Below are 17,100 nucleotides of genomic sequence, written 5' to 3' on the forward strand. Positions count from 1 at the left end.
AATTGAAGGAGTGCTTGAAGCATTGATTAACCATTATTGATAAAATTGGGTGTGGGTGGCGATGCTGGAGGACAATCAAGATTGAGACGGCCAATTTACAGGAGCAAAGAAATGAACAGTAGAACCAAAATAGGCAGTTGGCTTTCTGAACAGAAGAACTGGCAAGTTAGTTGAATGCAATTTATACAAATAACATTGATTTCTGACCAGGACTTTTAAAAGTGGTTGGTTCAGTGGATATTTCAGTGTTTGAAAATATCCGTCTGTAATGTGTTGAGTTGTACGTCGCCATTCAGAATCCTTACAAATGTTAAAAGTTTAAATAAACTGCAGATGTGTAATTATCTGCAGGTTAGAGGTGGTAGGTTTTGTATGTAATGTTTGAGATAGAATCATGGAATCATATAGCACAGAAGGAAGTCATTCAGCTCAATGTGCATCTGCCGACTCTTTGAAAGATCTATCGAATTACTCCCCCACTCCTTCGCCATAGCCCGATGAATGTTTTCTTTTTCAAGTGTATATCCTTTTTGAAAGTTACCATTGAATCTGCTTCCACCATCCTTTCAGGCAGTGTATTCCAGATAGTAACAACATGAGAGTGATAGAAGAGTAAGTAGAAAAGATTATTAGTGGTGCTATCGTTTTGATACTTAATAGACTCATCCCAAATGCCCTTCTCTCTGTTATTTTAATAAAAGCTTTCATCTGTTTATTTATAACACCTCTGTTAAAAAACAGAGGGAGGAATTTCATATGAGCGCATTAAAGAGGTCACTTTAGGAGTCTGTGCTGCCTGAAATTCCAAATGGGCTACTGATGGATTATGCTTCCTGTCGGCAGTGAGGACAGAACACCTGCCTTTGTACAGTAACATCATTGGCCATGATTTCTACCCTTGCGTGATTTCAAGAAAGTGACTGGGCTCTAAGGCATGCTTTCCTTTTGCAGGAGCAACCAAGCCATGGATCAGGGTTACCAAGAAAAATCTAATTTGTGTGAGTTTAACACAAGTAAGGAGGAGAACACTATGCAGCTGGTGATCTACATCCCCACCTTCATCCTGGGGCTGCTGTTCAACCTCCTGGCTCTCCTCATGTTCTGCTGCAAGATCAAGAGATGGACTGAATCCACCATTTACATGAGCAACCTTGCTCTGGCAGACATCCTGCTGCTGTTCTCCCTTCCTTTTAAGATGCTCGACCAGGATGGAGGCTGGCCCTTCAACATGGCCTTCTGCTCCTTTGTAGAATCCCTCTACTTTGTCAACATGTATGCCAGTATCTTCATCATCACCTCCATCTGCATCGATCGCTATCTTGCCATTATCCACCCTTTGAAGGCAAGGAATTTCCGATCCCCCCGGAACACTGTGATAGTTTGCCTTGCCATTTGGACCTTTGTGTGGTTGGGGAGCATACCCATCTATGGGTTCCATGACAGCACTAACTCCACCATTGCCTGTTTCCATAAATTCTCCGATAAGTCGTGGAGCCCGGGCCTGATTGCCTTTGTAGAGCTGCTGGGCTTTGTGATCCCGATGGCCGTCATGGTCTTTTGTTCAGTCCGGATCATACGGAAACTTCGACAGAGACAAAGCAAGACTCCCGGAAACAGCCAGGCCTGCACAAGAATCATCATTGCCAATCTGGCAATCTTCATCTGTTCATTTGCGCCCACCCACCTTGGCATCATCCTTCAGTTTTTAGTGCGGCGGGATATCATTGGCAGAAATTACTGTTCAACGCGTAGGAGCATCAGTTTATTTGTTCAAGGTGCCATGTGTTTAGCCAATGTCAACTGTTGCCTAGACGCCATTTGTTACTATTTTGTTGCAAAGGAATTTCGGGACCAGGGCTTACGCACTAAGAGATCCTTGGCTTCCCTTTTCTCAGTCAATGATGTGAGTGTTTAACCAGATTCAGAGTCGCTTTAGCGCACTTACCATGAAGTCTGTGTCATGTCTTCTTACACACTCTTCCGTTGGCATTTCATTAGACTGCACTCTTGTCAACACCGTGGTTTATTCATCATATATCTCAGACTATTACTTCAGTCCTTTCTCTGTAGACAGAATGGACATTTATATAGTATCTTTCATGATCTCGGGGCAACCCAAAGTGCTTTACAGTTAATTAAATACTTTTGAAGTGTAGTCACTGTTGCAATGTGGGAAGCACAACAGACATTTTCTGCACAGCAAGGTCCCACAAACAGCAATGTGATAATTACCAGATAACCTGTTTCAGTGATGTTGGTTGAGGGATAAATATTGGGCAGGACACTGGGAGAACTCTCCTAATCTTTTTTGATGGTGCCATGGGATCTTTTATGTTGTGAAAGAATAGACAGGATAGGACCCCAGTTTAACGTCTCAATCTGAAAGTCATCACCTCTAACAGCACTCCCTCAGTATTGGAATGTCAGCCTAGATTTTGTATTCAAGTCTCTAGAGTGGGACTTGAACTCACAACCTTCTGACTGAGGAACAGGAGTACTACCACTGACCTACGGTTGACACCTTAACTCCACTGCCCCTGCCACTAACCCTACAGTTCACTAACTGTCACATCCCTAACCCTATCAATTCTAAGAAGGTTCAGTATTTATCATGCACGATCCCTGATTGCAGGTGCAGTGTTTTTTTTGGGGGGGGGAGTGGTGGGGAGGGGAAATATGAATTTTGTGCCATGGTCCCTTTAAGGATAGTGGTGGGGGCAGTCAGTGATACGTTCCATGTGGCTACAGCTTCCCTTGACCATCAGTGCTGGGAATCTGTTAAATATTGACAGAGCAAAATGGTAATGCATTAAAGATCATATTGTATCTTAGCATCAGCCAACAATTGTGGCAGCAATCTCAAAACGTGAGCACCTACTTCAGTTAGAGACAGTCAAAGGTGTTGAATGGATTCAGGTTTTCGCTCTGCAAGAGAAACAGACAAAGAGAAACAGGAAGGATGTTAATCTCAATCCACATCTTGTAGTAAGAGTTACAAATGTTGCCTTAAATGTATTTTGCAGATTTTATAAAGTTCCTTTCAACCTCTCTATGTGTTGGCTGTTCCTTTTACATTTTTAAATCTCCACCAATCCCCTCAATTTTTTTCCATTTCAAACATTACTGTCTCTGGTACTTGATGGTTGGCTCTTTGAATATTAGTGCGGCCACATTTAATGTTTGTAGGAAACTCATTTGGCTCGTTCCCAACTGAGCTGTTAACCTTTTTACTTTAAATAGGCAGAAACCTCTATTAAAATAGAAGGCTGAGGAATGCTAAGTGATACAATTTTTTTCTCCAAAAATATACCTTATTTATAAAATTTTGCAAAAGTGCTTTGAATAACAGTTCAACTTTGACATTACATAAAGTGCAATACAGTTCAATTTCTTTCAATACAATATGTGGTACTCTGTGGTGCCTCACTACACTTACAAATATAGGTTATATTTACAATATACATTTCATGTTAAACATTCCCTGGTGCATACAGCCTGAGGGGTTTTACACGGGTTCCAGCCCCTCAGTGTACTATGGCAAGAGGGCCTTAGACTGTGGCATTTCCCATTGACCCTTTGTGGTAGCTGCCTCAAGCTTTAGGGCATCCCTCAGCACATAGTCCTGGACCTTGGAATGCCAAATGTTAAATGCTCTTAGCCAAATATTCGAAGAGACCATTTACAAGGTACTCAAGTTTTTACAGGCATCTCAGTGGATACAAACACTCCTTAGTGTGATGCGGAGCCATACAGGTTGTGAAGGTCCCAGTTTCAATGCCTGGTATTTGCTGGATCATCTGATCTCTGCAGAAGCATTGATGGCAGAACCCCTAGACCAGTGAGAAGAAAAATAAACTTTGGTTCCTGATCCCTGTTGGAAGTGTTCGTGTGTGAGTGTGTACGAGCAGACACTAGGTAAGGGCAGGATTGAGTTTGGCTGTGATGCTCCCTACTGACATACAGCTTGCTGACACTCACCCATCTAGATTCATGCTTAAACATTGGACATCTCAGTGAAGCATCAGATGGATGTAGGTGACCATACTACCATACCCCAGCAACCATCACTCTAGGAGTCACCCATTGGTACTGGGCATTGAGCAGTCTTATCAGCAGTCTTTAAAGGGAGTGCTGCAGGCTGCCCAAAATACAGCCAGCACTGGAACAGCCCATCAGCAGTAACCAAATTCGGCCGTGGTTCTCAAAATGGCTTGAGCCATGTGGCCAGGACTTTGGACTGTACTCCTTTCACTGCTCATGCGAGGCAAAAATTAACTCTAGTGCCTTTAAGGAAGGAGGGGAAAGAAGTGGCTGACAACTTGCATTTACACATCTTCTGTAACATAGAGAAAGGCCTGAAGATGCTTTGAATCTATTCTATTGCCATGGTAATCCTTGAGAAGATAGATTTAATGGGAATGAGATGTCTGATTTTACAGTGGGCCTCTACAACAGTGAAGAAGACGTTTGAAAATGAATCATACTGCCTGTTGCAGTCAGGAATAAACAGAATCCCAAGGCTATTGCAGCAAAACGTGGACTGAAGGGTTTAAGGCAATAGTGATCCTTCCAACAAATCTGCAGAAATGGAATTATAGCCAGTATCTTATACCTTTTGTCTTGGTCCTACACCCAACAGTTTACAGCAGAGATCAGCAGACTTAGTCCTGAATCACATCCAATACAGAGAGGGCTAACAGTCTAAACGAGGCTATCATTCTAAAAAAGGCACACTCTTCCTTGTAAAGAACATAAGAATATAGGAACAGGAGTAGGGCATTTAGTCTCTATAGCCTGTTTCTTCGTTCAGTTGGATTGTGGCTGACCTGTATCTTAAACCCATTTGCCTGCCTTAGTTCTGTAACTCTTAATACACTTACCTAGTAAAAAGCTATCAATTTCAGTTTTGAAATGTTCATTTGAATTAATCAGTAAATACCTGGAAGGTAGATGATTCCTGTCATGTCTTCCAATCAAAGAATAACATAGCCGGAAAATGCTGCAAACACTCGGCAGATCACGCAGCCTCTGTGAAGAGAGAAACAGAGTTAATGTTTCAGCCTGATTAATTCTGATCAGAACCAGTGACCTGAAACATTAATCATACATTTCTCTCTCTAAAGATACTGCCTGGCCTGCTGAGAGTTTCCAGCATTTTCTGTTTTTATTTCAGATTTCTAGCATCTGCTTTAAAGAAGGTGCTGTGGAAGATGACACCTTTGAGAGCGCAGCACTTCCTCAGTGCTGGCCTAGGCAGTGACACCCACATTCCATGAAAGAATATATTTTTAAAAAGTACTGCAATGGAGTTTTAGCCTATATTTTGAGCTCAAGTCCCTGGAGTGGGACTTAACTCACAACCTCCTGACTCAGAGGCAGGAGTGCTATCACTGAGCCATGGCTGACATCTCTATTTCTTTGCTCATTTAGAACCAGTTATTAAACTATCTCCATTTTAAAAGCTGCCTACCACAGCTTTAGGAAGCAGTAAGCACATTGCCAGCAGAAGAACTGAATACCAAAACTTCAGACAAGAGTTGGGTTTTTTATCGTTGGATGGTAACCAAGTGAGATTGGGTTCTATGAGTTCCTCCTCTGACTAATACATAAACTTACCCGCACTACTGAGCTGATAAAATGTTCAGGGCCAAATGCGAGAAGAAAACCACCAAGATAAGAGTTAATAATGCAAACATTTATGAAGTTGGAGGACTGTGTAATCTTTCCCTAAATCATGCACACATGCAAGTTCTGGATGTACTTGCAGCAGTACTTTGCACACCATGCACCTACTAGCATACTGGGCATGTTGCACAGTAACTAGTATAAAGAAATGCTTGTACAGAGGAATTAAACTTAAACAAAAAAAAAATAAAAAACAGGGCGTTTGGTGATTCGCAGTATCAGAGTAGCCACTAATATTGATTGGGTGTTCCTTGCTGAGCCAGGCAGAATTTAAATGCAGAATTTTTCGGAAAGTATTTTACCAGAGAAGTAAAGTTACAGTGACAAACAGCTGTGGCAAATGTGAATTAGCCATGGGATCTTGTTATAGATGAAGCTGTAATTAATTTACAATACAATGGAGATGAGTGACTATAACTGGTGCCAAGTGTTAACAGGCAGCAGAACCTACTTACCTAAAATATTTTAAAAACAGGTTGAAACATTCGAGGTGTTGCATGGTGAAAACGAAACTTCTTCCTGTCAGGATCCAATGTCCTTATGCAACATGTGCAACAACAGCTCAATCAAGACAGGACTGACTCCTGATGCAAACTCCCTCCAGCCCCATGCACCTTCTTGCAATCAGGCTGTTCAATATTTATAAAATTATTAAATACGACAATGGGTAGTTAGAGAGGACTGGGGTGATGGTCTATGGGACTAGGTGATGATTATGATATGAATCGCAAACATTTTGGATGAACTGAAGGCTACAGAGTTTGTAGAATGGGAGGCCAGCAAGAAGAGCATTGGAATAGTCAAGTCTGGAGGTGAAGTGCCATGGATGTGGTAACGCAGGGATGGAGGTGGGGGAGGTTATGAAGCTGAAAGCAGGCAGTCCCCCTGATGGACAGAATGTAGATTGGAAGTTCAACTCAGGGTTCAATAGGGCGCCAAAGTTGTAAACTTTGTAACTCAGCTTGAGACAGTAGCTGGGAAAGGGATGGTGTTAATGACAAGGGCACAGAGTTTGTAGCAGAAGTCAAAGACGACGGCTTTGGTCTTGCCAACACTTAGCTGGAGAAAGTCATGGTACATCTAAGATTGGATATTGGATAATCGGGTTGACAACATAGAGGTAATGGAAGGATTGAGACAGGTGGTGCAGAGGCAGGCAGGTCTCATCAGTGATTGCATGTTTGCAAATGATGCTATTGGGTGGCAATATATGGATGACAAAAAGGAGGGGACAAAGAATAAATCATTGGGAAACTCCAGAGGAAATATGCATTGGTGGGAAGAGAAGCCATTGCTGCAGGTGCTCTGGCTGTGATTGGATAGGTAAGCATGGAACCAACCAAGGGCAATCCTATGAAGTGACCAGTGACAGAGAAGCATTAGAGGAAGATGTTGCAATCAACTGTGTTGAAAGCTGAAGAGAGGCTGAGGAGGACAAGGAGATCACACTCAAAGAATGTCATTGGTAATTTTGGCGAGGAATGTTTTGGTGCTGTGGGCAAGATGGACACCTGATTGGAGAAATTGATATGGGGGCTAGAAATTCCATCGTGTAGATCAAGAGGCAGAGCACTGCTTCCTGCTGGCGTGATGCACCGCTGGCCACTTTTTGCTTGGCCTACATGGCATTGCAGCAGGAGAAAGGCGCATGTAGGTGCGTTGTCTGGGTATGCCGCAAGGCTTCGAAACGGCACTATCTTGATCTCATACAGCCAACCAGCAGATGTTGTGCCAGGATTCTAAATTCTGACTCTGGAACCCTCTTTCTGCCCTTGTGTTCAATTTTCTGATGTTTTGGATTGCAGCAATTTTCTTCTCTTGAACAAGACATGGTTGGCTGTACCATGCAATCACCAAATAATGCTTCCTGGGCCCCCTACTGAGCATAGAGGCTGCAGGCAGGGTTTGGGAGAGGAGAGCAGCATGGTACCTGCTTGGCCCAATGCTGCAATCATCAGATGAGGTGGGTGCAACAAATTCATGTGTTGCCCACCTTGATCTGGACAGGAGTAGGCAGACCCCAAATTGTGAACCCTGCACGCAAAAATTGGAGTTATTCAAACTCTCGCCTAGCGAATTCTGGGAGAGAAGGACACAGACGCGGGAGGTGACATGTTCAAGGTCCTTGTGGAGGATAGGGAGGTTGGATATGGAGCCATAGTTGGTGTGGACAGAGGAGTTAACTGTTTTATTTAGGAAGAGATGATGACAGCGGTTTTGAAATAAAGGGGTTGGTCCCTGAAGAGATAGAACTGTGTCAGCTAGCATTGACAACTGGAAGGGAGGTTGGGTGGTCAGCAGTTTATTCAAGGAGACAGGAAATGGGTCTCATGAATAAGATGAGTTGAAGAGGACATGGGAGAGTTGGGAAAGAAACTAGCACGAGACAGAAATCAGGGATAGGTCAGGGTAGGGATTGGGGATGGTTGGTTTAGTAGGTAAGGGGAAGGTAGGTAGTAGCAGAGGCAGTAAAATAATAAAATAATTAATGTAAAGTAAACAATGAATATCAGGAGATTTACTTAAAGGTAATGGGTAGAAATTAACAGAATCATGGGAAAGAAAATCGGCATGGTGTAAAAGGACGACCAATTCGGAATGAGCCCGTTTCACGCTAAAGATCAGTTTCATCTCGGATGTTTATGCTAATTTGGAACGCACTTTTTTCCTGTATTTTGATGTTTTAATATATTGTATTTAAATAAATATTCAGTCCCATTCTCACCTCCCACCTGTAATTCCTGTTTTATGTTCTGAAGTGTTGGAATAAACCTACAGTAATGCACTGTGACACGGTTTCTGTCTCTCATTTCAAGCTACCTACACACTCATACTGTCTGATTAGGAACAAGGGCCCTGAACCTCTAGGATCCTGACCTCCTCCCATAACTTTTCAAAATTTGTGGCTGACACAAAACTTGCAAGTAGTGTGAACTGAGAAGAGGATACTGATAATCTTCAAAAGGACAAAGGCTGGCAGAATGGGTGGACACATAACAAATGAAATTTAAAGCAGAGAAGTGCAAAGTGGTACATTTTTGTAGGAAGAACAAAAAGAGGCAATAAAAAATAAAAGGTACAGTTCAAAAGTGGGTGCAGGAACAGAGAGACCTGGGGGTATATGTGCACAAATAGTTGAAGGAGGCAGGGCAGATTGAGAAAGTGGTTAAAAAGGCATACGGGGTCCTGGGCTTTATAAATAGGAGCATAGAGTACAAAAGCAAGGAAGTTATGATGAACCTTTATGAAACACTGGTTTGGCCTCAAGTGGAGTATTGTGTCCAATTCTGGGCACCACACTTGAGGAAGGATGTGAAGGCTTTAAAGAGGATGCAGAAAAGAATGGTTCCAGGGAAGAAGGACTTCAGTTTGAAGAAACTGGGGTTGTTCTATTTGGAGAAGCTGAGAGGAGATTTAATAGAGGTGTTCAAAATCATGACGGGTCTAGTAGATAGAGAGAACCTGTTCCCATTGGCAGAAGGGTCAAAAACCAGAGTACACTGATATAAGGTGATTGGCAACAGAACCAATGGCGACATGAGGAAAAACTTTTAGTAGTTAGGATCTGGAGTGCACTGCCTGGAGAAAGAGACTGAATCATGGCTTTCAAAACAGAATTGGATTAATACCTGAAGAGAGAAAATTTGCAGGGCTATGGGGAAAAGTCATGAGGGAGGAACTAGCTGAGTTGCTTTAGAGAGCTGGCACGGACAAGACAGGTCGAATAGCCTCCTTCTGCGATGTAACCATTCTGTGATTCTATGATTCTATGATTGCTGTAGACTTCAAAGGCTTGTGGCTGCTCAACTGGGCCAGAGCACGTTGGGGCCTTGGGAGAGCCTGCGGAAGGAACGGTGAAGACTGAACCACGGATTGAGTGGGTGTGGAAGTCCTCAACATCCATGGAAGGAAGGCTACAAAGATGGTAGCCCACAGTGGCTAATAGTAGGCATAATCTAGTAGCTTATAGTAGCCCACAAAGTTCTACAACTACCTTGATTACATTTCTTTCCACCCCACTTCCTGTAAGTACTCCGATTCTGTTGCATCTGTTCTGACAGTGCCACATTCCATATCAGTGCTTCCAAAATGTCTTCATTTTTACTCAACTGAGGGTTCCCCTCCACCGTGGATGACAGGGATGTCAACCGTCCATCCCGTTTTGAACATTTCAGCTCTCACGACTTGTCCTTCCATCAAGCAACAGGAAAAGGTCCCCCCTTGTCATCACCTACCAATCCACCAGCCTCCATGTTCAATGTGGAATTCCATTTCTACCATCTACAGGGTGATGCCACCACCAAACATATCCTCCCTTCCCCTCCTCATTCAGCATTTTGAAGAAGGGAGCCAAAGGAGCCTCCTCCTTTGTGCTAGATTTCCCACGCTTTCCTCCCTTTCTGCTATTCCACTGGAAAAGTGAGAGGATATTCATAGAGTCATAGAGTCATACAGCATAGAAACAGGCCCTTCGGCCCACTGCGTCCATGCCGCCCATAATGCCTATCTATACTAATCCCACCTGCCTGCATTAATTCCATATCCCTCAATGCCTTGCTCATTCAAGTACCAGATGCCTCTTAAATGTCGCTACTGTTCCTGCCTCCACCACCTCCTCAGGTAGCTCATTACAGATACCCACTATTCTTTGTGTGAAAGATTTACCCCTTTGATCCCCATTAAACCTCCTCCCTCTCACCTTAAATCTATACCCTCTAGTTTTCCCTAACATGGGAAACAGACTCTGGCTATCTACCCTATCTATGCCTCTCATAATTTTAAATACCTCTATCATGTCCCCTCTCAGCCTCCTTCGCTCCAGGGAAAACAGACCCAGCCTATCCAATCTCTCTTTATAACTCAAGCCCTCCAAACCAGGCAAGATCCTTGTGAATCTTTTCTGCACCCTCTCTAGCTTAATCACATCTTTCCTGTAGTGCGGCGACCAGAACTGCACACAGTTCCAAATGCGGCCTAACCAACGTTATGTACAACTGTAACGTGACGTCCCAACTCTTGTACTCAATTCCTCGGCTGATGAAGGCAAGCATGCCATACGCCTTCTTCACCACCCTGTCCACCTGTGTTGCCACTTTCAGGGAACTATGTACTTGCACCCCAAGATCTCTCTGCTCAACAACACTCCCCAGGGCCCTGCCATTCACTGTATATGTTCTGCCCTGGTTTAACTTCCCAAAATGCATCACTTCACACTTGTCTGCGTTAAATTCCATTTGCCACTCCCTTGCCCACTTTGCCAGTTGATCTATATCCTGTTGTAACCTTAGACAACCTTCTTCACTGTCCACTATACCATCAATTTTGGTGTCATCTGCAAACTTACTAATCATGCCCCTTATATTCACATCCAAGTCATTAATATATATGACAAACAACAGAGGGCCCAGCACCGATCTCTGCGGCACACCACTGGTCACCGGCCTCCAATTGAAAAACAACCCTTCACTACCAACCTCTGCCTCCTATCACCAAGCCAATTTTGTATCCAATTTGCTAGCTCACCCTGGATCCCATGTGTTCGAACCTTCTAGACAAGCCTACCATGCTGGACCTTGTCAAAGGCCTTGCTAAAGTCCATGTAGACAACGTCCATCGCCCTGCCCTCATCAATCCTCTTGGTCACCTCCTCGAAAAACTCAATCAAATTCGTGAGACATGATTTCCCACGCACAAAGCCATGCTGACTATCCCTAATCAGACCATGCCTTTCCAGATGCATATAAATCCTGTCTCTCAGAATCCCTTCCAATAACTTTCCCACCACTGATATAAGACTCACCAGCCTGTAGTTCCCTGGCTTATCCCTGCTTCCCTTCTTAAATAAAGGTACAACATTAGCTATCCTCCGGTCTTCCAGTACCTCACCCGTGGCTAACGATAATACAAAAATCTCAGCCAGGGCCCCAGCAATCTCCTCCCTTGCTTCCCATAGCATCCTAGGATACACCTGGTCAGGCCCTGGGGATTTATCCACCTTAATGTGCTTCAAAACCTCCAACACCTCCTCCTTTGTAATGTTGATATACTCCAGGATATCGCTGTTCTGTCCCTTGAACTCACCAGCTTCCATGACCTTCTCCATGGTAAATACAGACGAAAAATATTCATTTAAGACCTCGTCCATTTCCTGTGGCTCCACACATAGATTGCCACACTGATCCTTAAGGGGACCTACTCTCTCCCTAGCTACCCTTTTACTGTTAATATACTTATAGAATCTTTTAGGATTCTCCTCTATCTTATCTGCCAGGGAAATCTCATGGCCCCTTTTCGCCCTCCTAATTTCCTTCTTAAGTGTAGTCCAACATCCCCTATATTCCTTGAGAGACTCGCTCAATCCCAGCTGCCTATACCTGACATATGCCTCCTTCTTTGTCCTGACCAGACCCTCAATATCCCTCGTCAGCCAAGGTTCCCTAAACTTGCCAACCTTGCCCTTCAATCTAACAGGAACATGCCGGCCCTGAACTCTTCCTATCTCACTTTTAAAAGCCTCCCACTTGCCAGACGTCCCTTTACGTGTAAACAGCCTCTCCCATTCAACTTTTGAGAGTTCCTGTCTGATGCCATCAAAATTAGACTTCCCCCAATTTAGGACTTCAACCTGAGGACAAGTCCTATCCTTTTCCATAACTATCTTGAAGCTAATAGATTTATGGTCACTGGTCCCAAAGTGCTCCCCCACTGACACATCAACCACCTGCCCATCCTCATTTCCTAAGAGGAGGTCGAGTGTAGCCCCTTCTCTAGTATGGCCATCCACATACTGCTTCAGAAAACTATACTGGACACACTTAACAAATTCTTCCCCATCTGATCCCTTAGCACTGAGGCAGTCCCAGTCAATATTAGGGAAGTTAAAATCACCTACTATTACAACCCTATAATTCCTACACCTATCTGTGATTTTCCTATATATATGCTCCTCCACTTCCCTCTGACTATTGGGGGGCCTATAGTATAATCCCATCAAAGTGATCACCCCTTTCTTATTTCTAAGTTCTACCCATATGGCCTCGCTGGACATTCCCCCCGGGATATCCTCTCTAAGTACTGCCGTGATGTCCTCCCTAATCAATTGTGCAACTCCTCCTCCTCTCTTACCTCCATCTCTGTCACTTTTTTTTCCCATAATATACTTAATTCATAAAAAACTGTCAAAAAATACATTACCAAACAGTTCCAAAAAGCACAAAGTCAAAAAATACAAGGAGTGCACAAGAGATCAGCTTCCTTCAATCAAGGAGTGAGTTGCCACACAACCCTTCCATTTCATTTTACATGCTATGTACATTTTACAGCAAACCAAATATTTTCTGGATACAGTTGAGGGGTTTTTCATTGGTCCAGCCCCTCAGTTCACCTTGGTGGGGGGTACCTTACACAGTGGTCTTTCCCCATTGAGCCTTTGCTGCGGCTGCCCCAAGCTTTAGTGCGTCCCTCAGCACGTAGTCCTGAACCTCTGTCATGCCGGAAAGATCGGTACCCCGGAACATTGAGCTGCCAGTCCTGCCCATCTCGTAAGATGTCTGCCATGTTTGCATTGCACATCATTGTCCAGCTAACCGTCTCATTAGCATAAAGTGCTCATGCTCAAAACAGGCAAGGGCTATATTTAAATATTATAATTTATGTAAATTATTTCCTGAGCTCCAGATAGGATTGTGTTCGGTTCTCTTTGCCTATCTGCAGTGTCTGATGGAGCTCTGAAAGAGGCAGACACATTTTAGCCTCTTTTTGGAGGGCTAAGTATGTGAGTTTCATGGTACATTTTCAATATCAGCTTCTGTTTTCTCTGGAACTTTCTTTTTAATGGAAACTTGATATTCACTGGAAAGCTGAATGTAATTGAGACTTTTACATGACTGTAGCAGTACAGGAAGGTCTGGGAAAAAGGTAGCTCTTACAATCCAAATTTCCACAGGAGCTCAAGGAGCTACAAGGGCCAAGACACAAAGTGCAAAGTCCCATGTTTGGCAAGTAAATTGAAAGTGAATGATGGGGATTGTTTTTAAACTGTCTGAAATACAGATCTGTTCTGAATCTATCCCATTGAGCACCTTGGTAGTGCCACACAACACAATGGAGGGTATCCTCAGTCTGAAGATGGGACTTTGTCTCCACAAAGAGGGCTGAATTTAATGGGACCCCCGGAGATGCGTTCAGAGGCGGTGTGGGGGGGGGCCATAGAATTGCGGTGGAATGTGGGCCACAGAGTGGCTGTCACCTTCCCGTTACACCAGAATTTAGGCAGGGGCAGTATAAGCCGACAATGGCCTTCCCACCCAAAGGCCAATTGAGGCTCTTAAATGACCTATTACTGGCGACTTAAGGACCTCTTCCAGCCACCGCTGGGATTTGGGGTGAGGGGCCCTCCTCCATGGGCTATCAGTGGCCCACGGAGGGCCCCCATGGGAAACACTCCACCTACAGGAACACCTCTCCCCTGTACTAAACAGCTACCCTCCCCCCACTGCACCAGGGCCTGCTGGTCTGGCCCCAGCGACCCCACCTCACTTACCTTAGTTCCTGATCTTCAGTGCTGGGCTTGGGTCCAATGCCTCTTGTAGTACTGGTAATGGCCACTGCTCTTTGTGGCACTGCCGATACTACTGAGCTGCCAGTCCTCTGATTGGTCGGCAGCTCTTGGAGGCGGGATGCCCGTCTTTTGTACTTAAGTGCCTGAGCGCCATAGAATCAAGCCGACGGGGCTCCTAAAGGCCAAGGCAGGGTTCCCCTCACCTTTTTAGCCTGGTGCCGGAAGCCCCACCGACACAACATTATCCAGCCTGGAGTGTGCAGTGGTCACTCTTATCAATACTATCATGGACAGAAGCATCAGCGGCAAGTAGATTGGTCAGGCCGAGGTCAAATAGGTTTTTCCCTCTTGTTAGTTCTCTCATCGCATGCTGCAGGATCAGTTTGGCAGATATGTCCTTTAGGATTTGGCCAGCTCGGTCAGTAGTGGTGCGACTGAATTACTCTTGGTGATGGACATTGAAGTCCCCCACCCAGAGTACATTCTGTGCCCTTGCTGCCCTCAGTGTTTCTTCCAAGTGGTGTTCAACATGGAGGAATATTGATTCATCAGTCGAAGGAGGGTGGTGGTTGGTAATCATAAAAATCATAGAAATGGGAATCGGGGGAAAACTCCCCTGCTGGTTGGAGTCATATCTAACGCAAAGGAAGATGGTTGTAGTTGTTGCAGGTCAATCACCTGAGCTCCAGGACATCACTGCAGGAGTTCCTCAGGGTCAGGGTAGTGTCCTAGGCCCAACCATCTTCAGCTGCTTCATCAATGACCTTCCTTCAATCATAAGGTCAGAATTGGGGATGTTCGCTGATGATTGCACAATGTTCAGCACCATTCGCCACTCCTCAGTTACTGAAGCAGTCCCAGTAGAAATGCAGCAAGACCTGGACAATATCCAGGCTTGGGCTGATAAGTGGCAAGTAACATTCGCGCCACACAAGTGCCAGTCAATGACCATCTCCAACAAGAGAGAATCTAACCATCTCCCCTTGATGTTCAATGGAATTACCAGCGCTGAATCCTGCACTATCAACATCCTAGGGGCTACCATTGACCAGAAACTGAACTGGAGTAGCCATATAAATACCGTGGCTACAAGAGCAGGTCAAAGGCTAGGAATTCTGCGGTGAGTAACTCATCTCCTGACTCCCCAAAGCCTGTCCACCATCTACAAGGCACAAGTCAGGAGTGAGTTACTCTGCACTTGCCTGGATGGGTGCAACCCCAACAGCACTCAAGAAGCTCGACACCATGCAGGACAAAGCAGCCTGCTTGATTGGAATCCCATCTACAAGCATTCACTCCCTCCACCACAGACGCACAGTGGCAGCAGTGTGTACCATCTACAAGATGCACTGCAGCAACGCACCGAGGCTCCTTCAACAGCATCTTCCAAACCCGTGATCTCTACCAACTAGAAGGACAAGGGCAGCAAATGCATGGGAACGCCACCACCTGCAAGTTCCCCTCCAAGTCACACATCATCCTGACTTGGAACTATATCACCGTTCCTTTACTGTCGCTGGGTCAAAATCCTGGAACTCCCTTCCTAACAGCACTGTGGGTGTACTTACCTCCCATGGACTGTAGCGATTCAAGAAGGCAGCTCACCTCCACCTTCTCAAGGGCAATTAGGGATGGGCAATAAATGCTGGTCTAGCCAGTGAAGCCCATATCCCATGAATGAATAAAAAAAACTTTGAAAAATGTCCAGCATAGAAGGAGGCCATTGGCCCATCATGTCTGTGCTGTCTGAATTGAAGCCATCCAGTCGAATCCCACTTTCCAGATCTTTGTCTGTAGCCTAGTAGGGAGTAATTTAGCACAGAATAAGCCAACGACAGAGTGCTACGAGCACTGAGTGCTCCATCAGGAATTTGGCGCAGGGGGCAAGAGGTGCTACTTTTTGTGCCTTTTGTTCAACCTCCAATAGCTGGTGAGCGTTCTTCTGTCTGTAAGCTATGGACTCTAACTTGCTGTTACTTTAGTTGAGCAAATTTATAACTAATTGACTAATTAAATAAATAAGGTTATGCAGACATGGCAGGGATGGTGATGTGCCGTGACTGCAACTTTTGGGAATCTGTGGAATGCACTGCAGTCCGGGACAAACATATCTGCGGTAAGCATCTGCAGCTGGAGCAACTTCGGCTCAGAGTTGCTGAGCTGGAGACTGAGTTATAGACATTGCAGAGCATCAGGGAGGGGGAGAATTACCTGGACACTTTGTTCTGGGAGGCAGTCACACCCCTTAGGTTAGTAAAACTTTAGAGTTGGTCAATGATCAGGAACAGGAGGGTGCGACTGCGAGTCAGGCAGGTATGGGAATCCAGCATGTGGTGCTGGAGGAGCCTCCACCCTTGACTTTGACCAACAAGTACAAAATGCTTTCTACCTGTGCAGATAAGAACAAGGACTGCAGGGTGGATGAGCAAACTGACCATGGCACCATGGTGCAGGATGCCATTCTAGTGTGGGAGAGCGATAAGGAATGTGATAGTGATGGGGGACAGTATAGTCAGGGGCATACTGTCCTCTGCACCCACGACCGGAAGCTCCAATGGTTTTGTTCCCTGCCTGGTGCCAGGGCTAAGGACATGTCCTCGCAGCTGGAGATGAACTTGGAGTGGGAGGGGGAGGATCCAGTTCCTGTGGTCCATTTAAAAAAAATTCTTTCATGGGATGTGGGCATCGTTGGCAAGGCCAGCATTTATTGCCCATCCTAATTGCTCTTGAGAAGGTGGTGGTGAGCTGCCTTCTTAAACCACTGCAGTCCATCTGGTGCTGTTAAGGAGGGAGTTCCAGGATTTTGATCTGGTGACAATGAAGGAACAGCGATATAGTTCTAAGTCAGGATGGTG

The 17,100-nt window shown here is 44.9% G+C and overlaps 1 protein-coding gene across 6 annotated transcripts in view; it reads left to right on the forward strand.

Moving 5' to 3' along the window:
• LOC137375180 (G-protein coupled receptor 55) overlaps positions 1 to 17,100 on the forward strand; it is a 104,070-nt gene that overhangs the window by 28,713 nt on the left and 58,257 nt on the right. For 4 of the 6 annotated variants that reach the window (XM_068041946.1, XM_068041945.1, XM_068041943.1 and 1 more), the window contains exon 2: positions 952 to 2,635. The exons of the other annotated variants lie outside the window; for them this stretch is intronic. In XM_068041946.1, the coding sequence (XP_067898047.1) occupies positions 965 to 1,915 (951 nt within the window). In that variant the 5' untranslated portion in view covers positions 952 to 964 and the 3' untranslated portion in view covers positions 1,916 to 2,635. Of the gene's footprint in view, positions 1 to 951; positions 2,636 to 17,100 lie in introns of those variants that run through there. 6 annotated transcript variants of the gene reach the window in all.

Source organism: Heterodontus francisci, chromosome 11, assembly GCF_036365525.1.
Source record: "Heterodontus francisci isolate sHetFra1 chromosome 11, sHetFra1.hap1, whole genome shotgun sequence".
Classification (NCBI taxonomy): Eukaryota; Metazoa; Chordata; class Chondrichthyes; order Heterodontiformes; family Heterodontidae; genus Heterodontus; species Heterodontus francisci.